This window comes from Heteronotia binoei, chromosome 21 (assembly GCF_032191835.1).
Source record: "Heteronotia binoei isolate CCM8104 ecotype False Entrance Well chromosome 21, APGP_CSIRO_Hbin_v1, whole genome shotgun sequence".
Classification (NCBI taxonomy): domain Eukaryota; kingdom Metazoa; phylum Chordata; class Lepidosauria; order Squamata; family Gekkonidae; genus Heteronotia; species Heteronotia binoei.
In genome coordinates, this window is record NC_083243.1 from 165,167,585 (window position 1) to 165,190,148 (window position 22,564).

General features: G+C 42.1%; 1 protein-coding gene across 1 annotated transcript; it reads right to left on the reverse strand.

The window, feature by feature from the left end:
* Window positions 1-277: 277 nt before the first annotated feature.
* PGGHG (protein-glucosylgalactosylhydroxylysine glucosidase) lies at window positions 278-22,421 on the reverse strand. The gene is made up of 13 exons (XM_060262680.1): window positions 22,171-22,421; window positions 20,723-20,933; window positions 18,290-18,725; window positions 17,545-17,664; window positions 15,889-16,020; window positions 11,853-11,964; window positions 10,707-10,779; window positions 9,651-9,787; window positions 4,882-5,015; window positions 4,674-4,769; window positions 4,481-4,578; window positions 2,094-2,308; window positions 278-684 (listed from the first exon to the last, which is right to left on the reverse strand). The coding sequence occupies exons 1-13, from the start codon at window positions 22,415-22,417 to the stop codon at window positions 620-622; spliced, it is 2,076 nt and encodes a 691-aa protein (XP_060118663.1). The 5' UTR covers window positions 22,418-22,421; the 3' UTR covers window positions 278-619.
* Window positions 22,422-22,564: the final 143 nt, after the last annotated feature.

Below are 22,564 nucleotides of genomic sequence, written 5' to 3' on the forward strand. Positions count from 1 at the left end.
GTTGGGGGTTTTTTGGCAATGCCATAATAGCATTGCCTCTGCTGGGCACCTGCACTGGTTCTGCTGCTGACTGAAAAAACACCGTTTTTTTAGGGAAGAGATTCTCTTATTTGACCTTAATCATTTTTTCATGAAACATGGCAAGGATTTTACCAGGATATTTGCACAGGCACTAGTCAATGTGTGCCTAAAACACTATCATAATAGCAGCACTTAAAATACTAGCAAGCCTCAGAAATACTGGCAAATGGAATAATACGTTTGCCACTAACAAATATTACAGTTTTCTTGTGTTTTATAAACTTGCAGTAAATCAAACATCAAACCAGACCTCAAAATTCCTTCTGGGACTACGGTTTTCCTTAAAAGGAAAACATTTCCTTCCTGTTGTCCACAACCCAGGCTTTGAGCACCTACTCACAGAGGAAAGAAACTACATGGCAAATGTGGTAAGAGTGGTCAGATTTCAAATCAACTCCTACTTGATCAGGTTGCTTAAATATACAATGAATGCAGCCGAGACACAGAATACCTTCATATTCAGCATGAAGGTTCCTGTTCTGTGCCATGCTTCTATGGTGTTTTTCATACTTGTAATGAAAAGTAAAACATGTTGGGCTTAAAATGTTTCAACAGGTGCTTTCTGGATCCAGCCAGCAGCTGTAGGGAAGGTAACACTCTGCCCTGAAATAGAAAAACACACACAAGGTATAAACTCTCCCTTGGTTAATTCTTTTTCAGGTTGTTTTGTTTTCTATGCTAAAATACAATAAAGAGTTCAAACAACTTTCTTGGATTGCATTTAGGGGTGTGCATTTGGCTTTGCTGAATGAAATAAATACCATTCAGCCAAATCAGATTCTCTAATTTGATTTGGCTGCCAATAAAGTGCTCCTGAATAAAAGCCTATACTATCCAGCTTTTATCTGGGTGCCCATCCCCAAATCAGGGACTGTGGCATGGCTCCAGAGAGAAGGTGTTTCAAATTTACCCCTAGAGTCAGTCAGTGTCATTTAGTGGCCATAACCTCAGACTATCACAATAGGATCCTGAGCCTCAAGTTTGAATCTGCCTTCTGCTATGGAAGCTTCTTGGGTGTTGCTGGGCCATGCAAGTTACTCTCAGTCTAATCTTCCTCACAGAGTTGTTGAACAGATAAAATGGAGGAGAAAATTATATAAGGCACTTTGAGTCCCCACTGGGCAGAAAGGCTGGGTATACATGTAGTAAATAAAGAAGTCACTTTTAGGAAAGTGTAGGCTTGGTGTGCATATAAGCTCCATGTCTAAAAGCAGGTCTGTGTAATTCTTCCAGTGAATCACAGTACTAGCATTTTGGATTGGAAACCATCAGTAAATGGGAAAACTTCCAAGTAATGTTGTTTATAGGCTTCGTTGGGATTCCAGCAAAAGATCCAGCCCACATGAACCCTTGCTCCATGACAAGATGAATGGCCAAGTCTCTTGACCAATACACTTATATTATTTGCCCACTTTGAATCCAAGTGTATGACTCTTCAACCCAACATCTTGTTTCCCTGCCATTCTCAAGAGCTTGCCAAGAAGCTCCAAGGAGGCAGAAACAAATATTTCCCCTGGGACCCCCTTTACCATCCATGGAGAACAAATGAAATGTATGAAAACAAATCACATGCTCTGCCCAGCTCTTTGGGCCCCAGAATAACCAGGCACCCCATACGTTTGCCCACTGAGCTCCCCTCTCAGCAGATCTGCCCCCCGATATGATAAAGTTTTGACATTAATTTGTACAACTCCAGCTAGCTATTTGTTTATATAACTCTATGGAATGAGATCCCTGTCTGTTGAAATTCCTGGCAGTGGAAAGTGCCATCAAGTCACAGTTGACTCATAGCAACCTTGTAGAGTTTCAAGGCAAGAGAGGAACAGAAGTGTTTTGCTGTCGACTGCCTCTGCATGGCAACCCAGACTTACTTGGAGGTCCCCCATCCAAGTACTAACCAAGGATGACCCTGCTTAGCTTCTGAAATCTGACAATATTGGGCTAGCCTGAGCCATCCAAGTCAGGGTAAAAGCCATGCAATGTCAATATTACAAATATTGATGAAGTTGTACCTTCTCGTAAAGGAAAGTGCTCTTGTGTTGCTGCCAGCACAGCCTCCAGACTGAAGTACGGTGGTTTATAGGAGGACCTAGTCACTTCAATGGTAACATTTTCTTTGGTGAACATGAAAGTCAGTTTGCTTCCCAAGTAACACACTCCAGTGATCTTTAGCTTTTTTGTGTTGTCAGGGCAAATAGGGTCAAAGCTCAGGTAGTTTTTTGTGATCCTAGGAGGTGTGAAAAAGAATCTAAGGTCAGATTTATTCCTTCTGTCCCAGATAAAAATGCACACCTTTAGTAAGCTTCAAGTAATAATGAGGGCAAAAGAACTGTTGGAATACAGGCACTTTCCTAGCACTAGTACAGATGCTGGTAGTTACAAGGTTTCTCTGTTCTTTTGATCAGACATCTCCCCCAAACAATCTCATCCCTAAGGTAGTTGCATGACACTCACAAGCACAGAAAGTAGGTGAGAATACCATCAATTGGTTTTCAGATCTAAAATTAACTAAGCCCAAGGGTCATATCTGGATGGCAGAGAGCATTTTTCCATGTATATCCATGATTTAATTTCTAGCATCTGATAAGGGTTGGTAGTGTCTTGTGGTATGAGACCCTATAAATCTGCTTGGAGAGCTAGCCATACAGAATGGATAACCAAACTGGACTACGGAAATTAGAAGCACATCTAGAATTAAATAGAAGCAGGGCTTTTTTGAGCAGGAATGCACAGGAATGCAGTTCCAGCTGGCTTGGTGTTGGGGGGGGTGGGGTGGCCTAATATGCAAATAAGTTCCTGCTAGGCTTTTTCTTAAAAAAAAGCCCTGCAGGAAGTACCTCAGCTAACAGAGAAATGAACTCCATCAGCTGTCAGTCTTGCTGATTTAACTTTGTTAATGATAGTTATCTGCTTTTTAATATTAATAATACAGATTATGTTATGTATGTCTCTCTCTCTCTCTCGGCTTGGCTTCGCGAACGAAGATTTAAGAAGGGTGAAATAGTCCACGTTTGCTGCAGGCTCGCTGGTGGCTGACAAGACCAATGTGGGACAGGCAGGTCCGGCCACAGCGGCTGCAGGGAAAAGTCTGATTTAGGGTTGGTTCTGTAGCAGTGCGATTCTTCCTCAATCTCCTTTTGTCCTCAAGACCAGCTATGCGTGCGTTCTCAAAGGAAGAGACAGCCTGGTGGATGGTGTGCCTCCATGCTTTGCGATCTGAGGCTAGGTCAGACCACTGGTGATGGTTGATGTGACAGGTGCTAAGGGATTTCTTCAAGGAGTCCTTGTACCTCTTCTTTGGTGCCCCTCTATTTCGATGGCCGGTGGAGAGTTCGCCATACAGGGCAATCTTGGGAAGGCGGTGGTTTTCCATCCTAGAAATATGCCCTGCCCAGCGCAGCTGCGTCTTCAACAGCAGTGCCTCGATGCTGGTAACCTCTGCCCGCTTGAGGACTTCAGTGTTGGTCACAAAGTCACTCCAGTGGATGTTGAGGATGGTGCGAAGGCAGCGCTGATGAAAGCGCTCAAGGAGTCGCAGATGATGACGGTATAAAACCCACGATTCGGAGCCATAGATGAGGGTTGTCATCACAACCGCTTTGTAAACAACTAGTAGTAGTAACTATTTATAAATATATTTATAACCATAGCAACACACATACTGCAGCGCCTCACAAACATAGCTGAAAAAATAAACAAAAGGGGCAGAAACCAAGCTGCAAACCAGCCTCTGGAGGACGTATCACCACCTCCTCATGTGCCATAAATGAGCTCTTCTCTGTGCAGAGCCTATTTTGGGTTCTTTTGACCATTTCCTGCATGCCTTTCCAAAGAAACAGGGCTTGTTCTCACCCTACTGATATTATCGTTTGACATATTTTCTGTGGTGTCAGAAGTCCTAGTCAGTATTGACTCAGCTTCTTTCTGCATCAGGGGGTGGTGCTTGCTAGTGGAAATAAACTTTGTGGCTACAGCCATGCAGCCACACACATTCACTGGAAATAAATCAGATACCACAGCACTAGAAGGGAAAAGACACTCTTATAGAAAATAAAAGACACACAAGACAAGTCTAAAATGCAGATTAAGCTCTATTCCAAAAACAAAAGTTCTTTCTATGAGGGCTGTTAACTTATCTTGGTCTGAATTTTGGGTGAGATGGGTGAAATAACCACACATTTTCCTCAGCATAAAGAGCACACCAGGGACTGCGGCAGGGAGAGTATGCGTGTTTTTCTAACTGCAATGGTTATTAGAGAGAGACCACAGCAAAGTTATATAAATTGTACACAGATTAGCTCTTTGATATACAGAGGACCCTTTCTGACAAGTTCAGTCATCTTGTTTATTCCCATGGACTTGAGAGACATTAATAATGAGCTATTAATTTCATCTGCACCTGAATCCAGTGTATCCAAAAAGGATGGCTTGGAGGAATCCACCCATTCCTGTCAGGAAGTTGACTGCTCCTGATCCATCAGAGTTCTCAACCCATATCTGTGAGAGTTAGAAAAAAAGAAACATTTTTAAAAATTGTTGTTTGGTGCCCAAAATGAGAAGAGAGTGACAAAAAAAGTTTCCACCTGCCTAACCTTGAATGGTTCGGTAATGTTGCTGAAACACTTGCTCAGCAGTTGTTGTGCTCTTTCAGGCTCCTTCAGCTCCAGCCAACCAACAGCAAACATGCTCTGGTGGGGGAAAGGGAATAATTCTATTACAAGAGGCATCTTTTGGTAACAAATCCATGTCAATATCCAGCCTTTTCAATGCCATGATTGTTTGGCTTTCGCAGCCAATTACCCAGGTCATGGCTGGCCCTGTAGGGTCAGTCATGGGTTCATACATTTCCAGGTCATTCCTTCTCACTTCAGAATCCATGGGATACAGGAGAGGGAATCCAAGCAAGATAACATCAGCTTGTTTTACCTGCTCACCTAAGAAAGAACAGAGGGGAAAGATGAATACATAAATTATTTACTGCTGATGAACACTACTGAAAGTATAACTTTTAGCTCTCAGGATCATAATGCAGTAGCTTCATGACAGAAAATTCAGCAGGTGAAGTTTTCTCCACTACCACATCTGTAGACTGTAGCTGAAGTTCTGTTTGTTGTGCAGCTTGTAAAGGCCCTGGCAGAAAGAAAGATGGTAACCCTGGACAAATTATGACAGAGAGATTACCTTCAAATACAAAATGATAGGTTGAATTATGAAATATACACAACCTTTGTGGAGCTCCATTGTGAAATGAGGAGCTGCTTTTCAGGACAAGGTAATGAGGTTTGCTCTCAAAACATCTGTTGCACAATCAGTGCAACACAACACAGGACTCTGAAGAGGCAGCACAGAAAAATTCTAAATAAATATATATTATTTTTGTGTACTAGAAAGTGTTTTCATGGACAAGCTGAGCAAGCCGGTCTTTGGCTTTTCTTTTTGGTGTGCAAACATTCTATAAAGCTTAGTGGTACATGTTCTGCTGGTTGCTCTCTCTTCTTTGAAATGATGTCTCAGCATCCAAGCTTATATTACAAAAAAATTACCAAGATTTGGCCCTGAGCCCGCCTCGGTGGGGAGGGCGGGATATAAATCGAATAAAATGAAATGAACCCTCAAAACAGTGCAGCAAGAAGCAACCTTTCTCTTCTTAGTTGCCCCAACTTGGAGAGAGGCCACTACTGACAATACTCCATTCACTTCATTAGATTGCAGCCTGTCTCCTTCCTATTCTATATCTTCTTCCATCCCACTTTTACATTCATCCGGCTTAACTCCTTATTCCTCATTTTATACTGAATCTAAGCCTACAATAACATAACTGATCTTATGAATATTCTACTTTTGCTATCCCCTAGCCTCAATCTCCTCACCCAATAACACTACCTAAGGGCCAAACTAGATCTAAGACTGAATTGGAAGTTTGTGTATGTGTTTTAAGCTAATTGCAGCCATGTGTGTGTTTGCTGAACAGGAGTGGGACTACAACATTGGAGTAAGTTGGATTTAACCCTTTCCCCACTGGTGGAGAGCCAGTTTGGTGTAGTGGTTAAGTGTGTGGACTCTTATCTGGGAGAACCGGGTTTGATTCCCCACTCCTCCACTTGCAACTGCTGGAATGGCCTTGGGTCAGCCATAGCTCTGGCAGAGGTTGTCCTTGAAAGGGCAGCTGCTGTGAGAGCCCTCTCCAGCCCCACCCACCTCACAGGGTATCTGTTGTGGGGGAGGAAGATAAAGGAGATTGTGAGCCGCTCTGAGACTCTTCAGAGTATAGGGTGGGATATAAATCCAATATCATCTTCTTCTTCTATAGTGACTACTTAAGTCTTCTCTCAGAGCTGCCATTGGCCTTATGGAGTGAAAAGTGCAAATGCCATATATATACATGTGTTTTTCCATGCTGGGCAAAATAGCTGCCTTTGTGTATGATTATCTTTGAGAAATCTGAGTTGGGGGAAATAGTTAAGCCCATCCTCTCCTAGCACTGCAGTCCATCTCCATTCACATTCCAACTCAACTATTAGATCATTAAAAGGAAGCTAGAGATCTGATCGTCAATCACCATTGAATCTACCAGTGACTTCACACTAGAATATAAGAAAAGCCTTGCTTGATCAGACCAGCGGTCCATCTGTTCAGCAACTTGTTCCACACAGCAGCCAACCAATATTTGGGGGGGGGGGGGACAGGGTAGGTAGGCCAAGGCCTTCCCCTTATGTTGTCTCCCAGTTCTGGTATTCAGAAGTATGCTGCCATGGTTTCCCTTTAGTTACCATGGCTAGTAGCCCTAGTAGAACCCCAACCACCATGAATCTGCCTAAGTCCTTTCCAAGCCATTCATGTTCATTCCCATCACTATATCTACTACCAGTGAACTATACAATTTAATTACAAGTTGAGTAAAGTATTTCCTTTTGTCTATCCTTAATCTAGTGCCCATCAACTTTATTGGGAGTGTCTGAGTGCTAGTATTATGGAAGGAGAAGAAAAAGTGTTCTATCTGCTTTTTTCTACTCCATGCATAATTTTATAAACTTGCTGAAATAAACTGTAAACACCTTGGGGCAAGGACCTTTTTGCTTATAGCACTCTGTAAAGTTCCATGCGGACAGATGGGGCCATATGAATGAACCATCATCATATAATCTATTACATTTATTTGCAAAAAGCTTTAAAATCTTCATTTCTTTATCCTCACAAATAGGATTATATGGACAGACAGTGACCTGTCAAGTGGTGAGTCCATGCCAGAGATGGGGCTTGAACCATCGACTTCCAGATAAAAGCCATCTCTCTTTCTCTGCTAGCCACATAAGTTAGGACTAGACAAATGGAAGTCTGTTAAGAAATGTTGCAATTTATGCATTTTGAAATAATTGTTTCCCCCCCCCATACAACACTATTTTCTTTTCACTATAATGAACATAGCAGTCATTTGACTTTCAACAGAAGTAAACGAGAAAAACCTAACAGCTGCTGCACTGGTAAGATTGATACACTGAAAACTATTAGAACAAAAGGCAAAGAAAACAAAAGCTGTGTTCACCTGAAGCTTAAAAATCACCAGTCTATGTTGCATCAGCTAGATAAGAGAAGAGAATTCCACAGTGGAGGCATCAACCCTTTTCTGGAAGCCACCCACCCACCTCATCTGGGATGGTGGTGGCATTTAATGATGGTCCTTTATCCAAGAAAGGTTCTTAACAGTTAGGCAAGTTTGTACTTACACAAGTACAAGCAACCTGGACTCAGAGCATTAACATTTCAACTAGTACTTGAAATTTTGCCTAGAAACAAAGTTTGGAAGCCAAACTTACATCCCACTGTAAGTTATGCAATGCAGAGGGATCACATCATGATGCACGGTGGGCACTTATCCAATTTTCTCAGCAAATGATAAAACACACAGAAAGGCACATTTCCATATAGATCTCCTTACTTGGATTAGAATACTATCTTTTTGGAGCCAACTCTGAAGACAGTGGCTGCACTGCTTCTGTTAGCTGCAGCTGAGAAAAGGCCTGCATGAGCACTGTGACCTATGGCAGGTTTACTGTGTGTGGCAGAATTTATTTTGGGTTGGCCCTCTTTATGATCTTAACTATACTCTTTATGAAATTGGCTACAAGAACTCTTTCTGAAAGTAGCCATGCTCATGAAATGGGCAGTAAGAGCTCTTTGGTTCTGAGCTATTCAGCACTATCATGCATTCATATTGCTAATATCAGACACAGACTGAGAGCCTAAGTGGAGCATCTGGGTTAATATGTGAAGGCTGAAGCTGTCTCAGGGCAGGAAAGGCCTTATTTGGAATGATCCTTATATGGTATGACAGGAAACAGCCATTTATAAACACCCAGAAAGTAGGTGAAAGGTAGAGGGGATCTGAGGGCAATCTGGGCTCTGATTGTTTTCATTTGGCTGTGAAATTGTTTATATTAAAATGCAGCTGAAGTTTTCTGGAATGCATAAACATCTGATAAGATAGAGATGGTGAGCCTTTATAAGCCCTGGACATTTGAGCACAGGTGGCTGGTCTGCACCAGAGGCTTCTTCTGTGTCTGATCACACCCGCATGAGACAGTCTCTCTCTGATGGACAGCCCAAGAGAATTAACAACCTTTGCTGTTTTCAAGTCATCTCCTGTTTGAGGCCTCAAACATAGAGTAAATGCTCAGACTTAGAATCTAGAGCATAGGGTCTTGGGTTTTAGATTTTAAATGGGATAATGTAACTAATAGGTTGAAGTCCCTGTTGGGACTTATATTTTTCAGTATGCTCTCTGCTTTATTGTATGTTATGCTTTATGCTTGACTGAATTCTGTGTAGCTGTTTTCTGTTTTGCTTTTCTGTCCATATATTTTAAGCCTTCTGTCCAAAGGAGAACCTTAGAGTCTAATAAACTCTCTTTTGCTCTTCTAAACTTGGAGTCTAATAACATTTATCTATGAGGTCTTAAAAATATGTTAGTGAGTATTAGCCTTCTGATAACTGCAGGTTGTTTTGGCAACTGCAGGTTTTGGTTTGGGGTTTGTGCTGTTGGGGGTACAGTATAAATCCCCCAACAAATTTGGTGACCCATCGATATGTTTTCAGAAGCTCATGGTTGTTTGGGTAATTGGAGGTACATATTCTCCAAGACCAATCCCTACCCCATTCATTCCTCCTCCCAGTTTAAAAGATGCAAGAAAGGTAAGTGATATCAAATTGGGTTTAGATGACTGGGCTTAGATTACTGCAACATCTTGTATTATTAAAGATTCGTATTAAAGATAACAGAAAGACAGAACTGATTTTCTTTGAGGTACTCTTGCCACCTTGCTAGCTGTCCTCCACCAGAAGAGCAAGCTTGCCCCTGCATGCTTCTCTTCATTACCAATGATCTAAGACGCTGCAGCTTAGAGGGAACACTGCATGAGACAATTAGATAGTGATTAAAGCACTACCATTACATGACCACTGACTTATATTGAGGTTCTTCCAGCAAGCTAAGATCAATATTGTCCTTTAAATAATCAAAGCAGGCCAAACTCTACAGAGTTTGATGAATCCTCTTTTCTTCAGAGCAGTACCTGGACAGTACCCATCATACTCTGGGTGGAACCTTCTGTTTTTATCAAATGGTATCTTGATTTTCTTCCTCATCTCCTTCCACTCTTCAGGGGTGGGAATGCATAACTGAGTGCCCAAATCAATGGCAAAATTCAAGCTGGAAAGAAGCAAGGAAAACAGAAGAAGTGAGCAAAGAGTAGAAATCTAAGAACTGGGATGATTGCAACATCTTGTATTACCGTATTAAAGATATGTATTAAAGATAAAAGAAAGACAGAACTGAGTTTCTTTGAGGTACTCTTGCCACCTTCTGAGTTTTAATCTAGCCATTTGAACCTGGATATATTAGACATGGACATCCACTTAATGTATACAAAATTACCGTTTTCCTTTCTCATACATGTTTATGCTATTCAACACTGGAAATGCAAATCTGTCTGGGGAAGGGGACCAATTTGCCCAAAGTACTGTGAAAACTGGGAAAAGGAGGTACAACAGTGGCCAGGCTTCAGCATAATTATTCCTCATCTTGATCTTCTAATCTGTGCCAGGCTGCTGATCCCCTCCTGGCAGGGTTCTGATTGTGACACAAATCCTAAAACAGATACTGGAGACACCACTCAAGCACTGGTTCAGCAACAGCCAGTAGTTCACCCACACTCACAATGCTTCTGGGTGCAATCTTGTGTCTATCCTTTAAGGCAGGGGTGGCCAACGGTAGCTCTCCAGATGTTTTTTGCCTGCAATTCCCATCAGCCCCAGCCAGCATGGCCAATGGCTGGGGCTGATGGGAATTGCAGGCAGAAAACATCTGGAGAGCTACCGTTGGCCACCCCTGCTTTAAGGCATTTTGAATAGCAAATGGAACATAATTGCTTTATTTATTTTTTTAGCTAAAACAGTCATTTAGGTCTGGGCTGCCCAAAAGGAAAACTTTTTCTCAGAGTGTTTTGGATATTATGCTCAGTTAATGGAGTCCTCTGCATCCTATAAATTTCACCTCTTAGCACAAAGTGGAAAGATGAGAGAGAGACTGGAGGAGTCTGGAGAGCAAGGAGTCTGTGCACATCTCTTACCTCTTCTGGGCAATGACGTTGGTATAAACAGAGTTATCTATATCACGATGATATTCATCTGGGGGCATCACACCTGGGAGATGGCAGATACTTCAAAACAGGGAAACACAACCTTCTTTTCCCTTTTTCACATTGCCACAAGGAAAGAACAACTTCAGTAGGGTTGCTTGTCGACTCTGCATGTAAACTGAGATCTTAAACTCTGGCCAAGTAAAGGCAGAGTCATGTAAAGCTAGATTCTGAGAGCTATATACATTTGCATATAACTGTCTGTTCTGTATAAGTCCTTTGGCTGTCGCCACCAAACAGGGCACTCTGCATACAACAGAAACTCCTCCAGTCAGCCCTACTCCTGAGCAATCCTCCCTTTAAGCTGTGGAAACTTATGAGTGAAAATGTGAGCTACTGGCATTAAAGTTGAGAGCTGCTACATAAATAAGTTTGCTCTGGGGCCAATTATCCTGAGCTAAGACAAAAATGTGTGAGCCGGAGACTAGATACTGTGAGCTAGCTCACACTAACTTAGCTTACAGGAAACACTGCTCCTGAGGCGCCATCAGTTATGTCCACCTGGTTTCAACCCCATCTCCTCAGTGTAAAAATGCTGAGAAGTACAGGACAGCATCCTGCAGACAATTCTGACATGCAAGCTAGAAAGGATGTCAGGAGGTCCATAAGTGACCTGAGATTTTTTTATTGACTGAGATTTTTTATTGATAAACAATGAAGGCAGATTCCCCCAGTATTTCAACTTTTGATGTTTCAGTGATTAGATAAGGCAAATACCCAGTACAGTCATGGAGCCCAATAGGAGGCAAAGCAGAAGAAACCGGGGACTGGTCAAGAAAACAGCAATGGAGCCACCTGGGTTTCTCTCAGAAGACTGAAAACAATCCTAACACTACCATCCAGTATATGGTTTGCTTAGCTTTTTCTTTTCAGTCCTCAGAAATCTGTGCCTAAATGAGAAAAACAAAATTATTGCTCTACCAATTTCAGGCTCTTCAGGTGGGAACACAGTTGATGCAAGAAATGCTAGTGCCAATAGATAGACAGACAGCTAAATAGCAGAAATAGGTACAGTATACCTGGAAGAGGAAGCGGTCTTGCAGGAGGAGCAGAGGGGTTCTTCTCTCACAAACTTACCATTAATATGGTAGCTCTGCTCTTCTGGGTTCCATGTCATGCGGCTGCACCAATATTGAGCAACAGCATGGATGACATCCCAACCTCCTTCCTCCTGGAACAGCTTCAGATCCTAGAACCAAACAGGTAAGAGGGGCTCAGTGGGTCAACAAGTATGGCTTCCCATCCAACAGCTTTTTTCACATGGTTTTTACCCATATGTTTGTGCCCCATACTATTGTGGTTTATCCTGATTTCTGCATGCATTTTTTGTGCCTTTAGTTTTCACTTCCGGCAGAGGTGGTGGTGGGGGAGCCCTTTTACCCCAGTCTTTTTCTGGTAGCCAACTCCGAGTGATCTTTTTCCTCACGAATAACGTTTCTGTCAGTTTTCTTTGTCCCACCCACTCCCAAGCACCTCCAGCCCATTTTTTCGATGACTGGGCTGTTGTCACCAAACTGCTCCCTCTCCAACTCCCACCCTAAAGTGGCTTCATTTTTGATTTTTAAAAAGGCACTAAAATGTCAATATGCTGCTATAGTGATAGGTCAAGCAAGTTCTCTGAATTCCCAAGTTTCATTTTTTAAAAGTAAATCTCTAGTTCTTTCACGGAGCTGTAAGGAAAAAGACATACCTTTACAATGGAAGAGTATAGAGATTTACTTAATGACAGTTGGGAATTCAGAGAACCTGCTCAATTTATCATTACAACAGTATATTTATATATAGATATCTTAATGCCTTTTTTTTTTTAAAGGAGCCATTATCAATATAAGCATGTGCAAAAAATGTTTCAAAAGTGGGTGGATGCTCTGACACAATTGACAACAGCAGAACCCTCCCCTGAAAACCCTGATTATTTAAGATACATGTGGAAGAAAATAAACTCCACAATTGTGAAAAAGCGCAAGGCAGGCAGATGAGTGGAAGAACCATACCTCCACTGGCATAGCATGGGGGGGGCATAGGGGCAGTTATCCCAGGTGCAAAATTCTTATGGATGCAAAAAGAAAGTAATAATAATTTTTTAAAATAGCACACCCTCCCCCTCACACAGAAACTCTCTCAATGTTCAAACATCCTACACAGTTTTTCAACTTGACGTGGCAAATAAACGTTATTAGGGTTTGTAGAATCTTTCGGGCTCAAGTGCAGTGTTCTACTGGAGAAAGTTTTTCTTCCAGACGTTTCGTTCTCAGCTGCGGAGAACATCCTCAGTGGCGTTGCAGCCGGAGCAGGCGCTCTGATCAATGCACAGCAGCCAAGAGGGTCAGAGCGCCTACTCCGGCTGCAACGCCACTTGAGCCCGAAAGATTCTACAAACCCTAATGATGTTACCAGCCGTGAAAGCCTGAAATCTTTGACAAATAAATGTTGCCACGTAACATTCTTACAGTATTTTTCTTTTTGCTAATAACAGCCATACTGTCCTCATGAAACCCTTATTGGTGAATTACATACATAATACCTATTAACAGCATGATTTCCCATTTGAAGATAGTGGTACTGTTTCATATTGGCTAAAATCATAATTAAAATGCATATATATATATATATATATATATATATATATATATATATATATATATATATATATATATATATATATATATATATATATATATATATATATATATATATATATATATATATATATATATATATATATAAAATAAAGATTTTCTACTCAGAATGACATATTGTTCACCTCTACAGATATTATATGGTCTTATTTTAAAAGTGAACTAACAACTGGTTGAAAATTGGTGCAAGTAACAATAAGAACAGCAAAGGAGGCAAAGGGAAAATAAACAAAACACACTAACGCAACTAGCTGTTACATCCCTGTTTCTCTGTGTGCTTTCCTTCACTAAGTCAACCCCTTCTGAGTAAGGGAACTTTTTTGTCCACAGCAGCTCTTCTTGGATCTACTCCCTGAGAAAAGAACACCTCCCCTTCTGCTTTTCTCCCAGGTCCCACCCCTCTGTCCTCCATTGGGCCAGTTTTCCATCTAAAACTGCTGGCTGGCCAATAAGAGGGATCCTAAGGAACCTGGGAGATGTAGGCCTTACAGTTACTGCAGGCTCCTTCAAACCCTCTAGGCCTAGGCTAGGGCAGACAATGCCAAACAAAAAAGAATGAGGTGCACAAGGCAGGAAGAGGAGGAAGACAGAGCAGGAGCAACAAGCTAAGCTATCTGGAAGCCTTGACAGGTTTCTTGTAAATACTGCTGAAAGTACACCAGGCTCACCAACAGCACCACAGGAACCTCACGAGCCTCGTCCAGTGACTGTAGACATTCATGTTGTTGCTTTAGAAGCAGAGACTTTGAAAACTGAACATGTCAAGAGAGGGACAGTGGAACTGCAGAATAAGGATGCATTGTTTCCAAAAGACAGTGATGGCATATCATTTTCCAAGGATTGGTTCTACATGAATTTGAACAATGGTGAGACTATGTTAAGAACATGGTTGGTATTTTCTCCTGTAAACTGTCCTGCATATTGATTTCCTTGCCTGCTTTTTCAGAAGGCCAAAGGGGAAAATTCTTTTGGAAAGCCAAGTGGATTTAATGCATGAAAAGAACATGAGCACAGTTCATATCACCTCAGTGCATTTACAATGTGGAAAGAATTTGAAATGCGGCAACAGAAACAAGACGCTATTGATGATGTTGCCCAGCTTGCACAACAGAGGTCATTTGAGAAGTGAACGGCAATCTTAACCAGAGTACCTGATCTGCCCAGGCAAACGTTACCTTTACATGGTCTTTCAGAAGATCTAAGCACAGATGGTAACTATGGAAATTTCCAAGAAACTTTCAAGTTACTTGCCAAATTTGACCCAGTTGCCAATCACATCTTCACAAGGTTCAGCAGACAGATGGCCATATTGTGTCCTATCTCTCTCAACAGAGCCAGAATGAGTTCATCAGCCTGCTTGATTATCACATTAGAATAGCCATCTTTCAAGAAATCACAAGGCCAAGTATTATGCTATCATGTTTGACAGCACTCTAGCTATTTCTCACACTGACCAAATGTCCCAAGTGATTCGATATGTGCACACTGAAGATACTAGTCAGGGTAGTAGAGTCTTTCATTGTCTTTATTCAGTTACATGGGAAATCAGCTGATGTCATTACAAAACAGATTTGTGACAAGTCACAAGCAGATGGCCTTAAACTGGAGCACTACTACAGCCAAGGATATGACAATGCCACAACTATGGCTGGACACATTAGTCGTGTACAGAAATGTACTTTGGATATAAATCCCAAAGCAGTGTTTGTGCCATGTAACAATCACTCGCTTAATCTTGCTGGCGTGCATGCAGTTGGTGTTGGGCACAGTCTGCGACTTTCTTTGGCACTGTGGAAAAGGTGTACACATTCTTCGCAAGCTCCACCCATAGGTAGGATGTTCTTAAGGAACATATATCAATTCACTTAAAGCAATTGTGTGGCACTAGATGGAGTTCAAAGCATGAAGCTGTATGCATACTTGCTGACCACACTGAGGAAATAATAGAAGCTTTTGAAGTGTTGAGAGATGGGGCAGAAGGAACCTCTGAAACCAAGGGTGATGCAGGAAGTCTGTTAGTTTGCATCATGACCTATTTTTTTCTCTCATTCTTGCATTTTAGGAGCCCAGTACTAACTGAAGTGAATGATGCTCAGACCTGCCTGCAGCCAGAAGGACTTGTGCTTGATCAATGTGTGCAAAAGTTGAAAGCACTGGCTCTATTTTGCCAAGAAAAGTGAGACTGTCTGTGTCAAAGGCTACTGACAAAACTCTGCAGATGCCCAAAACATATGACATTTCTACAGTGCTTGTGGATTGATTGCCAAGAAAATCAAAGAGAAAGCTGAATGTGTGGGGAAAGCCTACAGCAGGATAATCTGGTTTTAGGGAAAGCATGAACAGAAACATATAAGAGAATCATGTGTATAAGACAAGATAATTTCAACAGCCAATGACACGGCATGAGATAGGCTGAAACCAAGAACACCCATCCTCTTTTGTGCAAGGTCCAAGACATGCCCCAGTTATAGTACCTGCGTGATGTGGTAATACTGCTCAAATGCCAGCACAACATCTCCATTGATGTGGATTTCCTGGTCACCATAAACCTTTTCAGGACAGACCTCCTGGCCTGTGGCTGCACTCTCCCAAGGGAACTTGCCACCCTGCCACAATAAAAGCCCAAAGATGACAGGTGAGGATGCTGTTGGTAGCAAGAGGAAGGCCAATTCAGAAAGTTTTTCCAGTTTCATTGGAAATTTCAAACCCAGATACTCCCATTCAGGAGTATGCAGTTTGTTTACCATGCACTATTGAAGATAACTGAGACTTAACCCATGTTTTTCAAAACCTCTTTGATTCAAGTTTTGTTGTTGCTGCAGCTCTTCTGAGTCATTGGGTAATAAATGAATACAAATCAGGAAGAGGTTGCAGTGTCATTTGAAGAAACTACTTATTTTTTCCCCCTTTGGGCATTTTCCTGCTTTTTTTTTTAAAGTGTTCCATGTAGCAATATATTTCTATTTTGAGATATGTGCCACCTTGCTTTTCCCCATCTTCCAGCCATTCTGCAGTCCTGGCTTCTCTAGCATTGAAGTCATTTTTCCCCACACTTTCCCTTCAGAATACTGTTATACTAATTACCTGCTTGTTTATATTAGGGTTAAGCAGGGCCTTTTTTTGTAGAAAAAGTCCAGCAGGAACTCATTTGCATATTAGGCCACACTCCCTGATGACAAGCCAGCCAGAACTGTGTTCCAGTGCATTCCTGCTCCAAAAAAAAAGCCCTGGGGTTAAGTTTTCTTTCTGAGTCATCTTACATGCTGATAGAAAGGTAAAGGTAGTTTCCGACTCTGGGGTGACGTCGCATCACAACATTTTCACGGCCGACTTTTTACAGGGTGGTTTGCTATTGCCTTCCCCAGTCATCTACACTTTCCCCCCTCAAGCTGGGTACTCATTTTACCAAACTCGGAAGGATGGAAGGCTGAGTCAACCTTGAGTTGGCTACCTGAACCCAGCTTCTGCTGGGATTGAACTCAGGTTGTGAGCAGAGAGCTCGGACTGCAGTACTGCAGCTTTACTACTCTGCACCATACACACCCCTAAATTCTTTTTCAATAATTCCCTTGATAGTTTGACATTGAATGAATACTGTTTGCTTACCTAACTGTTTAGTTCCCTTCAAACTGGATCACCTCCCTGCCCAGCCCCATGGGTTGGTTTTCTTTCCGTTATTCTTAACACTGTGCAGGCATGGCAAGGCGAAAGGAATACTGAGTAGAAACTTCCACTTAAAACAATGATATACCGATGTACTGTAGCATACAGCCTTAACAAAAGTCAACAACCAAGAAAAACAAATGGTAGGCACTGTAGAAAAAATATGGCATCCTCTGAAATAGATACAGTGCTTTAATGGCATTCACAAACAGATTTTACTGCTGTCTGAAAAGAAACACTGCCACCTCACTTAAAATGAACAATTGGGTAATAAATGAATACAAATCAGGAAGAGGTTGCAGTGTAGAAGGGACCTTGGTTTCAACAGCAAGCTTCTGAAGCAAATCTGTTTGACAAAAGTTAAGGCAGAAATGAGGCAGTCCTGTAAAAGGTGAAGGGTGTAATTAGGCTGTGAATAGAGCTAATTGTTGACTGTCCCTCTGTCTTTGCCCAGCATGCTACTCCACCTTGTATCCTTGCTTCTGTGCATTGTTCAGGGCTCCCTCTAGAGTTTGGATCCGGTATTTTAAGATAGCACGAGCTACCTCTGGGTAGAAAAGCAAGATGTTTGGGTACATCCAAGTATCCTGTGTTAAACAAACAAGAACCCTCAAAAACATCATAAGTACATCTCAAGACATATAAAAATAGTGCAGAAAATGTGGGAGGATAACAATATAGAAAGCATTCCCATCCCTCAACCCCTGTCTTCTGTATGTCTACAACCTATGTTGCATTTGCTATCTCTCCAAGGCACAAAAGCTGCAGAACATTCTCACAACTAAGGTCCAGCAGCTCATAGTCAATAGGACAAAGGAGAGGCTACAACAGTTTCCTCAAGCTTTCAGGTGGTCTCCACTGGGGATGAAAACTCAGCATCAAATGCCATTCTGTTATGCTGAGACACTGGCCATGGAGCTACTTCAGGGTCCTCAGAACTGGAATTGGGTGGGAACTGGGGTGCCATTCTTCCATGACTTTCTCTCCACATCAGTCCCTGTGTCCAGCCTGCCATGTTGAAGCGTCTCCTTACATGTGTATAGTTAAAACATAAAAACACTGGGGCAAGATTAGAATCCTCTAGTCTAGGGGTGGCCAACGGTAGTTCTTCAGGTGTTTTTTCACTAGCATGCAATGATAACTCAGACTCCCTACTACTACTTCACAGCAGTGAGAAACAAAAGTGAGAAGGGGGGAAAGTCCAGTGCTCACCTGATCCCAGAAGACATGGCCCCAGTAATCTTCATTCTGTGTGCCATTTGAAAGGCCTCCAGGACTGATTCCAGAAAATGGAAAGTCACAAGAACCCAGGGAAGGAGATGCACTTAGTAGATAATAGAGACACCCATAAATGGCCTGACTCAATAAAAGAGGCCCATCAACCTTAACACAGCATCCTTTCCAGGTCTCTGCCCATGCCTGGGTGTGATGGGCATATAAAAAGCCAGAATCAATCAGTGACTTTCCTTCATGGAAATACTTTTTCACGTCCTCTTCACTCTCTGCTACAGCTGTGAGGAACTCCCAGCTCTTTTCTGTCTCGTTCCCAGGTAGGGTCACTGACTGCGGCACTGGGGTCCAGATCAAATGTACAGTAGGCTGAGGACCACCCTCCACTTCTGGAATCAAGGTCTTTCCATACAGATAGCTAAAGGAGAAAGTAGGAAATGCTGACAGACCTTATGAGTCAGAGCATCGTCAAAGAAATGAGAACTCAATTTCTAGACTTGTCACATCCACCACTGCTTCAACCTTTCACTTAGCATTCCCTCTCATCTAGCACAAAGTCCTTAGCCATTTCCACACTGGTTATTTGTCCTGGGTTCAATGCCATTATGAAGCAGCATTTCCCCCCACTTCCCTATGGCATCGCAGCATATTTGTGCACCTCCCATGGTTCTTCTCCAAGCATTCTGAACCCTGTTTTGCTGCAGAGTTTTGGGAAAGATTGCAAACATGGATGGTTGCCATGTGCGTTGGAATTTCCTACCCTCATGGCAGCTATTTTTGCTGCCCCACCCACAACCAGGAGGATTTTTTTTTTAAAAAAATTGGCAATTAAACATCTTTACAGTCAGGAACTCATTTGCATCCAGCAGGAACTCATTTGCATATTAGACCACACCTCTGATGCCAAGCCGGAACTGTGTGCCTGTGCATTCCTGCTAAAAAAACCTCCCTGTTTATAGTGATATAATCTTATAAAAATCTGTATATCAGGTTCTCTGAATTTCCAGTTATCATCTAAAAACAAAAAGTAGGTAGATCTGGAATGCAAAACCTTCTTTCGATCCCCGGGCCAAGGAAGGCAAGATTGAAAACCACCAAGGAAAGAGCCTTCTCAATCGCCACCCCTCATCGGTGGAACCAACTGCAGGAGGAGGTTAGAGCCCTGCGGAACCTTGCCCAGTTCCACAAGGCCTGCAAGACAACATTATTTTGGTTAGCCTTTAACTGAATTGCTGATACAATAACATAAAAGGATACCTACGAGTACTGAATGCCATCAGAAATTAAATGACATTAGCACCAAAATATTTTAATTGTTTATACTGTTAAATTGTTGAACTGATTAATTGTTTAAATGTTTAATGTTTGATTGAATTGAACTGTTCTACTGCAATGCATTGTTTTTATTGTTTGTGAGCCGCCCTGAGCCTGCTTCGACAGGGAGGGAGGGATATAAATCCAATAAATCAAATTAAATCAAACCTAACACACAAATTGTTATAATGTTATACTGATATAATAGTATTCAATTGTGTGGGTTTTCTTTTTTTACAAGAACTGGAAAAGCCCAGCGGCTCCAGGAAAGGGTCTGCTTGTTGTTGAGGCAGGGAAACCTGCCATGCAGAAGCTCTGTTACCACCATGCTATATTCCCAGCCTCAGCAGCAATGGGGAAATCAGACAAGCCTCTCCCTGTGTGGCTTTGCTCTACTCCATCTTTTGCCTCTTCTTTCTCTATTACTTTCCTATCTGTGGCCTTTAGTCTTCCTGCTCACAACTCACTTGCTGTTTCCTTAAGGACTCTGTTCTTTTCTCCTTGCAAGAAGTTCCTACCAGAAAACCAATTCGGCAGTATTCTTTCTCCCTTTAAATCTGTCTTCAAAACCCATCTTTCTTACAAATCCTTTAGCTGAACACCATAGCCTGTATCCCCAACTGAAATGCTATTTGCTCACATTCATCCTTGTGTGATCCTTTCATCACCTCTTTATTGGCTTCCTTCCACTGTAATGTAGATTGTGAGCTCCTTAGGAAAGGAACCAATTTATACTATTTTTAAAGGGCTAGGTGATGTATTTTACAAGCCTGTACATCCCAGTACGAAACAGCAGAACAACCAGAGTTGAAGACATGAAGATGAGTCAAAAGCTCCACGTAGCAAGAAGTGGCCAAGAGTGGAGACTCTGTCATGTCTAAGGCCTAGCCAAACTCCCTCCATGGTTGTGATTCATTATGTCATTTGGCATGACAGCTTCCAAGAACTTGCCAAAATCCTCTCACTGGGATTTCAGTTTTTACCATCACTTGGCCTAAGTTCTCATGTAAAACAGCAGATTTTAAAGCCCACATACTTCAGCCACTATTTTTTAAGTCAGTGGAAGGAAGGACCCTTGAAGACTTAAGCAGAAATACTCACTGAGCTCCGTGGAAATCTGCTCCCCTATGGAAGTCTACGTCTGGACTCTTTGGCGTGAACTGGGTTTGGAGGTTCACCACGACAGGCTGAGTTTGAAGAGCTGACTTCTGGATGGTGATGCTGAAGGCCAAAAGGTGGACAAGGGAGCGATGGGCATAGATCCTGTGTGTGGCCGTATAACTGGAGGACTGGATTGTATGGATATAGGTTCCTGTGGACAAGAGAGAATATGAATTCAGTTTTGCAAAAGTCTACTATCCATAAATCAATAACCGCCTGTACATGTGCTTTCTCTTGTGGCTCCCACCTTGTGGAATGGCCTGCCCAAGGAGGTAAGGAAGGCTTCCGCTTTCTGCAAACTATGCAAAACTGAACTATTCTTGAGGGCTTTTCTGAGCAGGTAATAGGATTGCACTGCACAAAACAGTTTTACAAACTTGCTTACATAAATGATCTTACTTATGTAATCTCTGTGATACTTTATGTTAATTCTTATGCCATGCTTCAGTTCTTTCTGGTGGTTCCAGACTTCTAAAATCCTAATGTCTCATTTTTCTGATTGTACTGGTTCACTGTGTGCAATCCACCTTGAATCTCTGTGAGAAAGGCAGACTATAAATAATGTCATTTAAAATAAATGAAATTTCACCCCAGGGCTTTTAAAAAGAATTTGCTTGGGCAAGGATGTCTGTGCACATGCTCAGAATATCGTTTATTATGTACTTCAGAATTATATTAGGTACCTTACAGAACTAAAAAATAAAAAGGTAAAGGTAGTCCCCTATGCAAGCACCAGTTGTTTCTGACTCTGGGGTGACCGTCGCATCATGACGTTTTCACAGCAGACTTTTTACGGGGTGGTTTGTCATTGCCTTCCCCAGCCATCTGCACTTCCCCCCCAGCAAGATACTGACCTCGGAAGGATGGAAGGCTGAGTGAACCTTGAGCCAGCTACCTGAACCCAGCTTCCACCAGGGTCAAACTCAGGTCGTAAACAGAAAGCTCAGACTGCAGCACTGCAGCTTTACCACTCTGCGCCATGGGCTCTTCTAACTAAAAAATACCCCACTGATAAAGGAAGGTAGAAAGTAGTCACCAAATCTTGATTATTTTTCTGCTGAAATTTGAAATGCTTTCTCATCATGGAAAAAAAATCTTTATCACATTATTCTCCCTCTAGGGTGATATTGCTTGAATTCTCATTTTCTTCTTGCAGAGTAAGTCATTGGGGACTGGAACTCAAGTGAAGACTGGAACTCAAGATGCCCTATACCTAATCCAATACTCTAGCACATTTATTTGCCTGTTTTAAAGGAGGCTTCTTTTAAAAAAAGCAAAACAAAAACCACACACCTGATTTCTGTACTCCACATCAACTTAAACAGAGGCACAGTCCTGGTGGCATTTTCACATTACTACAACAAGCAGGAGGTTCTTTTGCTACATACCAGTCCTGGTGTCCAGGGAGAAAGTCTCTATCTGGCTATCCGCAGCTGACACACTCATTTGGACATTGATAGGACTAGGGATATCTGCACGGTGTGTGTCCCCAACTGCTCCATTATACACTCCATTGGCATGGAGGATGTCTCTGTAGACACGGGTACCCAAATAGGCATTAGTCACCGTTGGCAGGAGCCGGGAGTCAGAAGGCAAGGTGCTGCAGGTGAATACAGCAGGATCCTCAGCTGCCATCCCTGTATACTGAAGACAGAGCAGAGAGAAGTAGCTGACATTTCACGCTGAAAAATAACGTGAACCACAGGGCAACTTTTGCCAGAACAAGAAAGCGATTTGGGCAGACACAACACTTAATATTTATTTAGGGGGATTTCAATCAGG

Bases quoted from the DNA above. Each gene is read 5' to 3' on its own strand.
- PGGHG (XM_060262680.1), bottom strand. From the start codon at position 22,417: ATGGCAGCTGAGGATCCTGCTGTATTCACCTGCAGCACCTTGCCTTCT. The intron at 20,934-22,170 runs GTATGTAGCAAA...TCTTGTCCACAG, and splicing joins CTCCCTGGACACCAGGACTG to GAACCTATATCCATACAATC. The intron at 10,780-11,852 runs GTAAGTTTGTGA...GCCATCTCCCAG, and splicing joins GCAGAGCTACCATATTAATG to GTGTGATGCCCCCAGATGAA.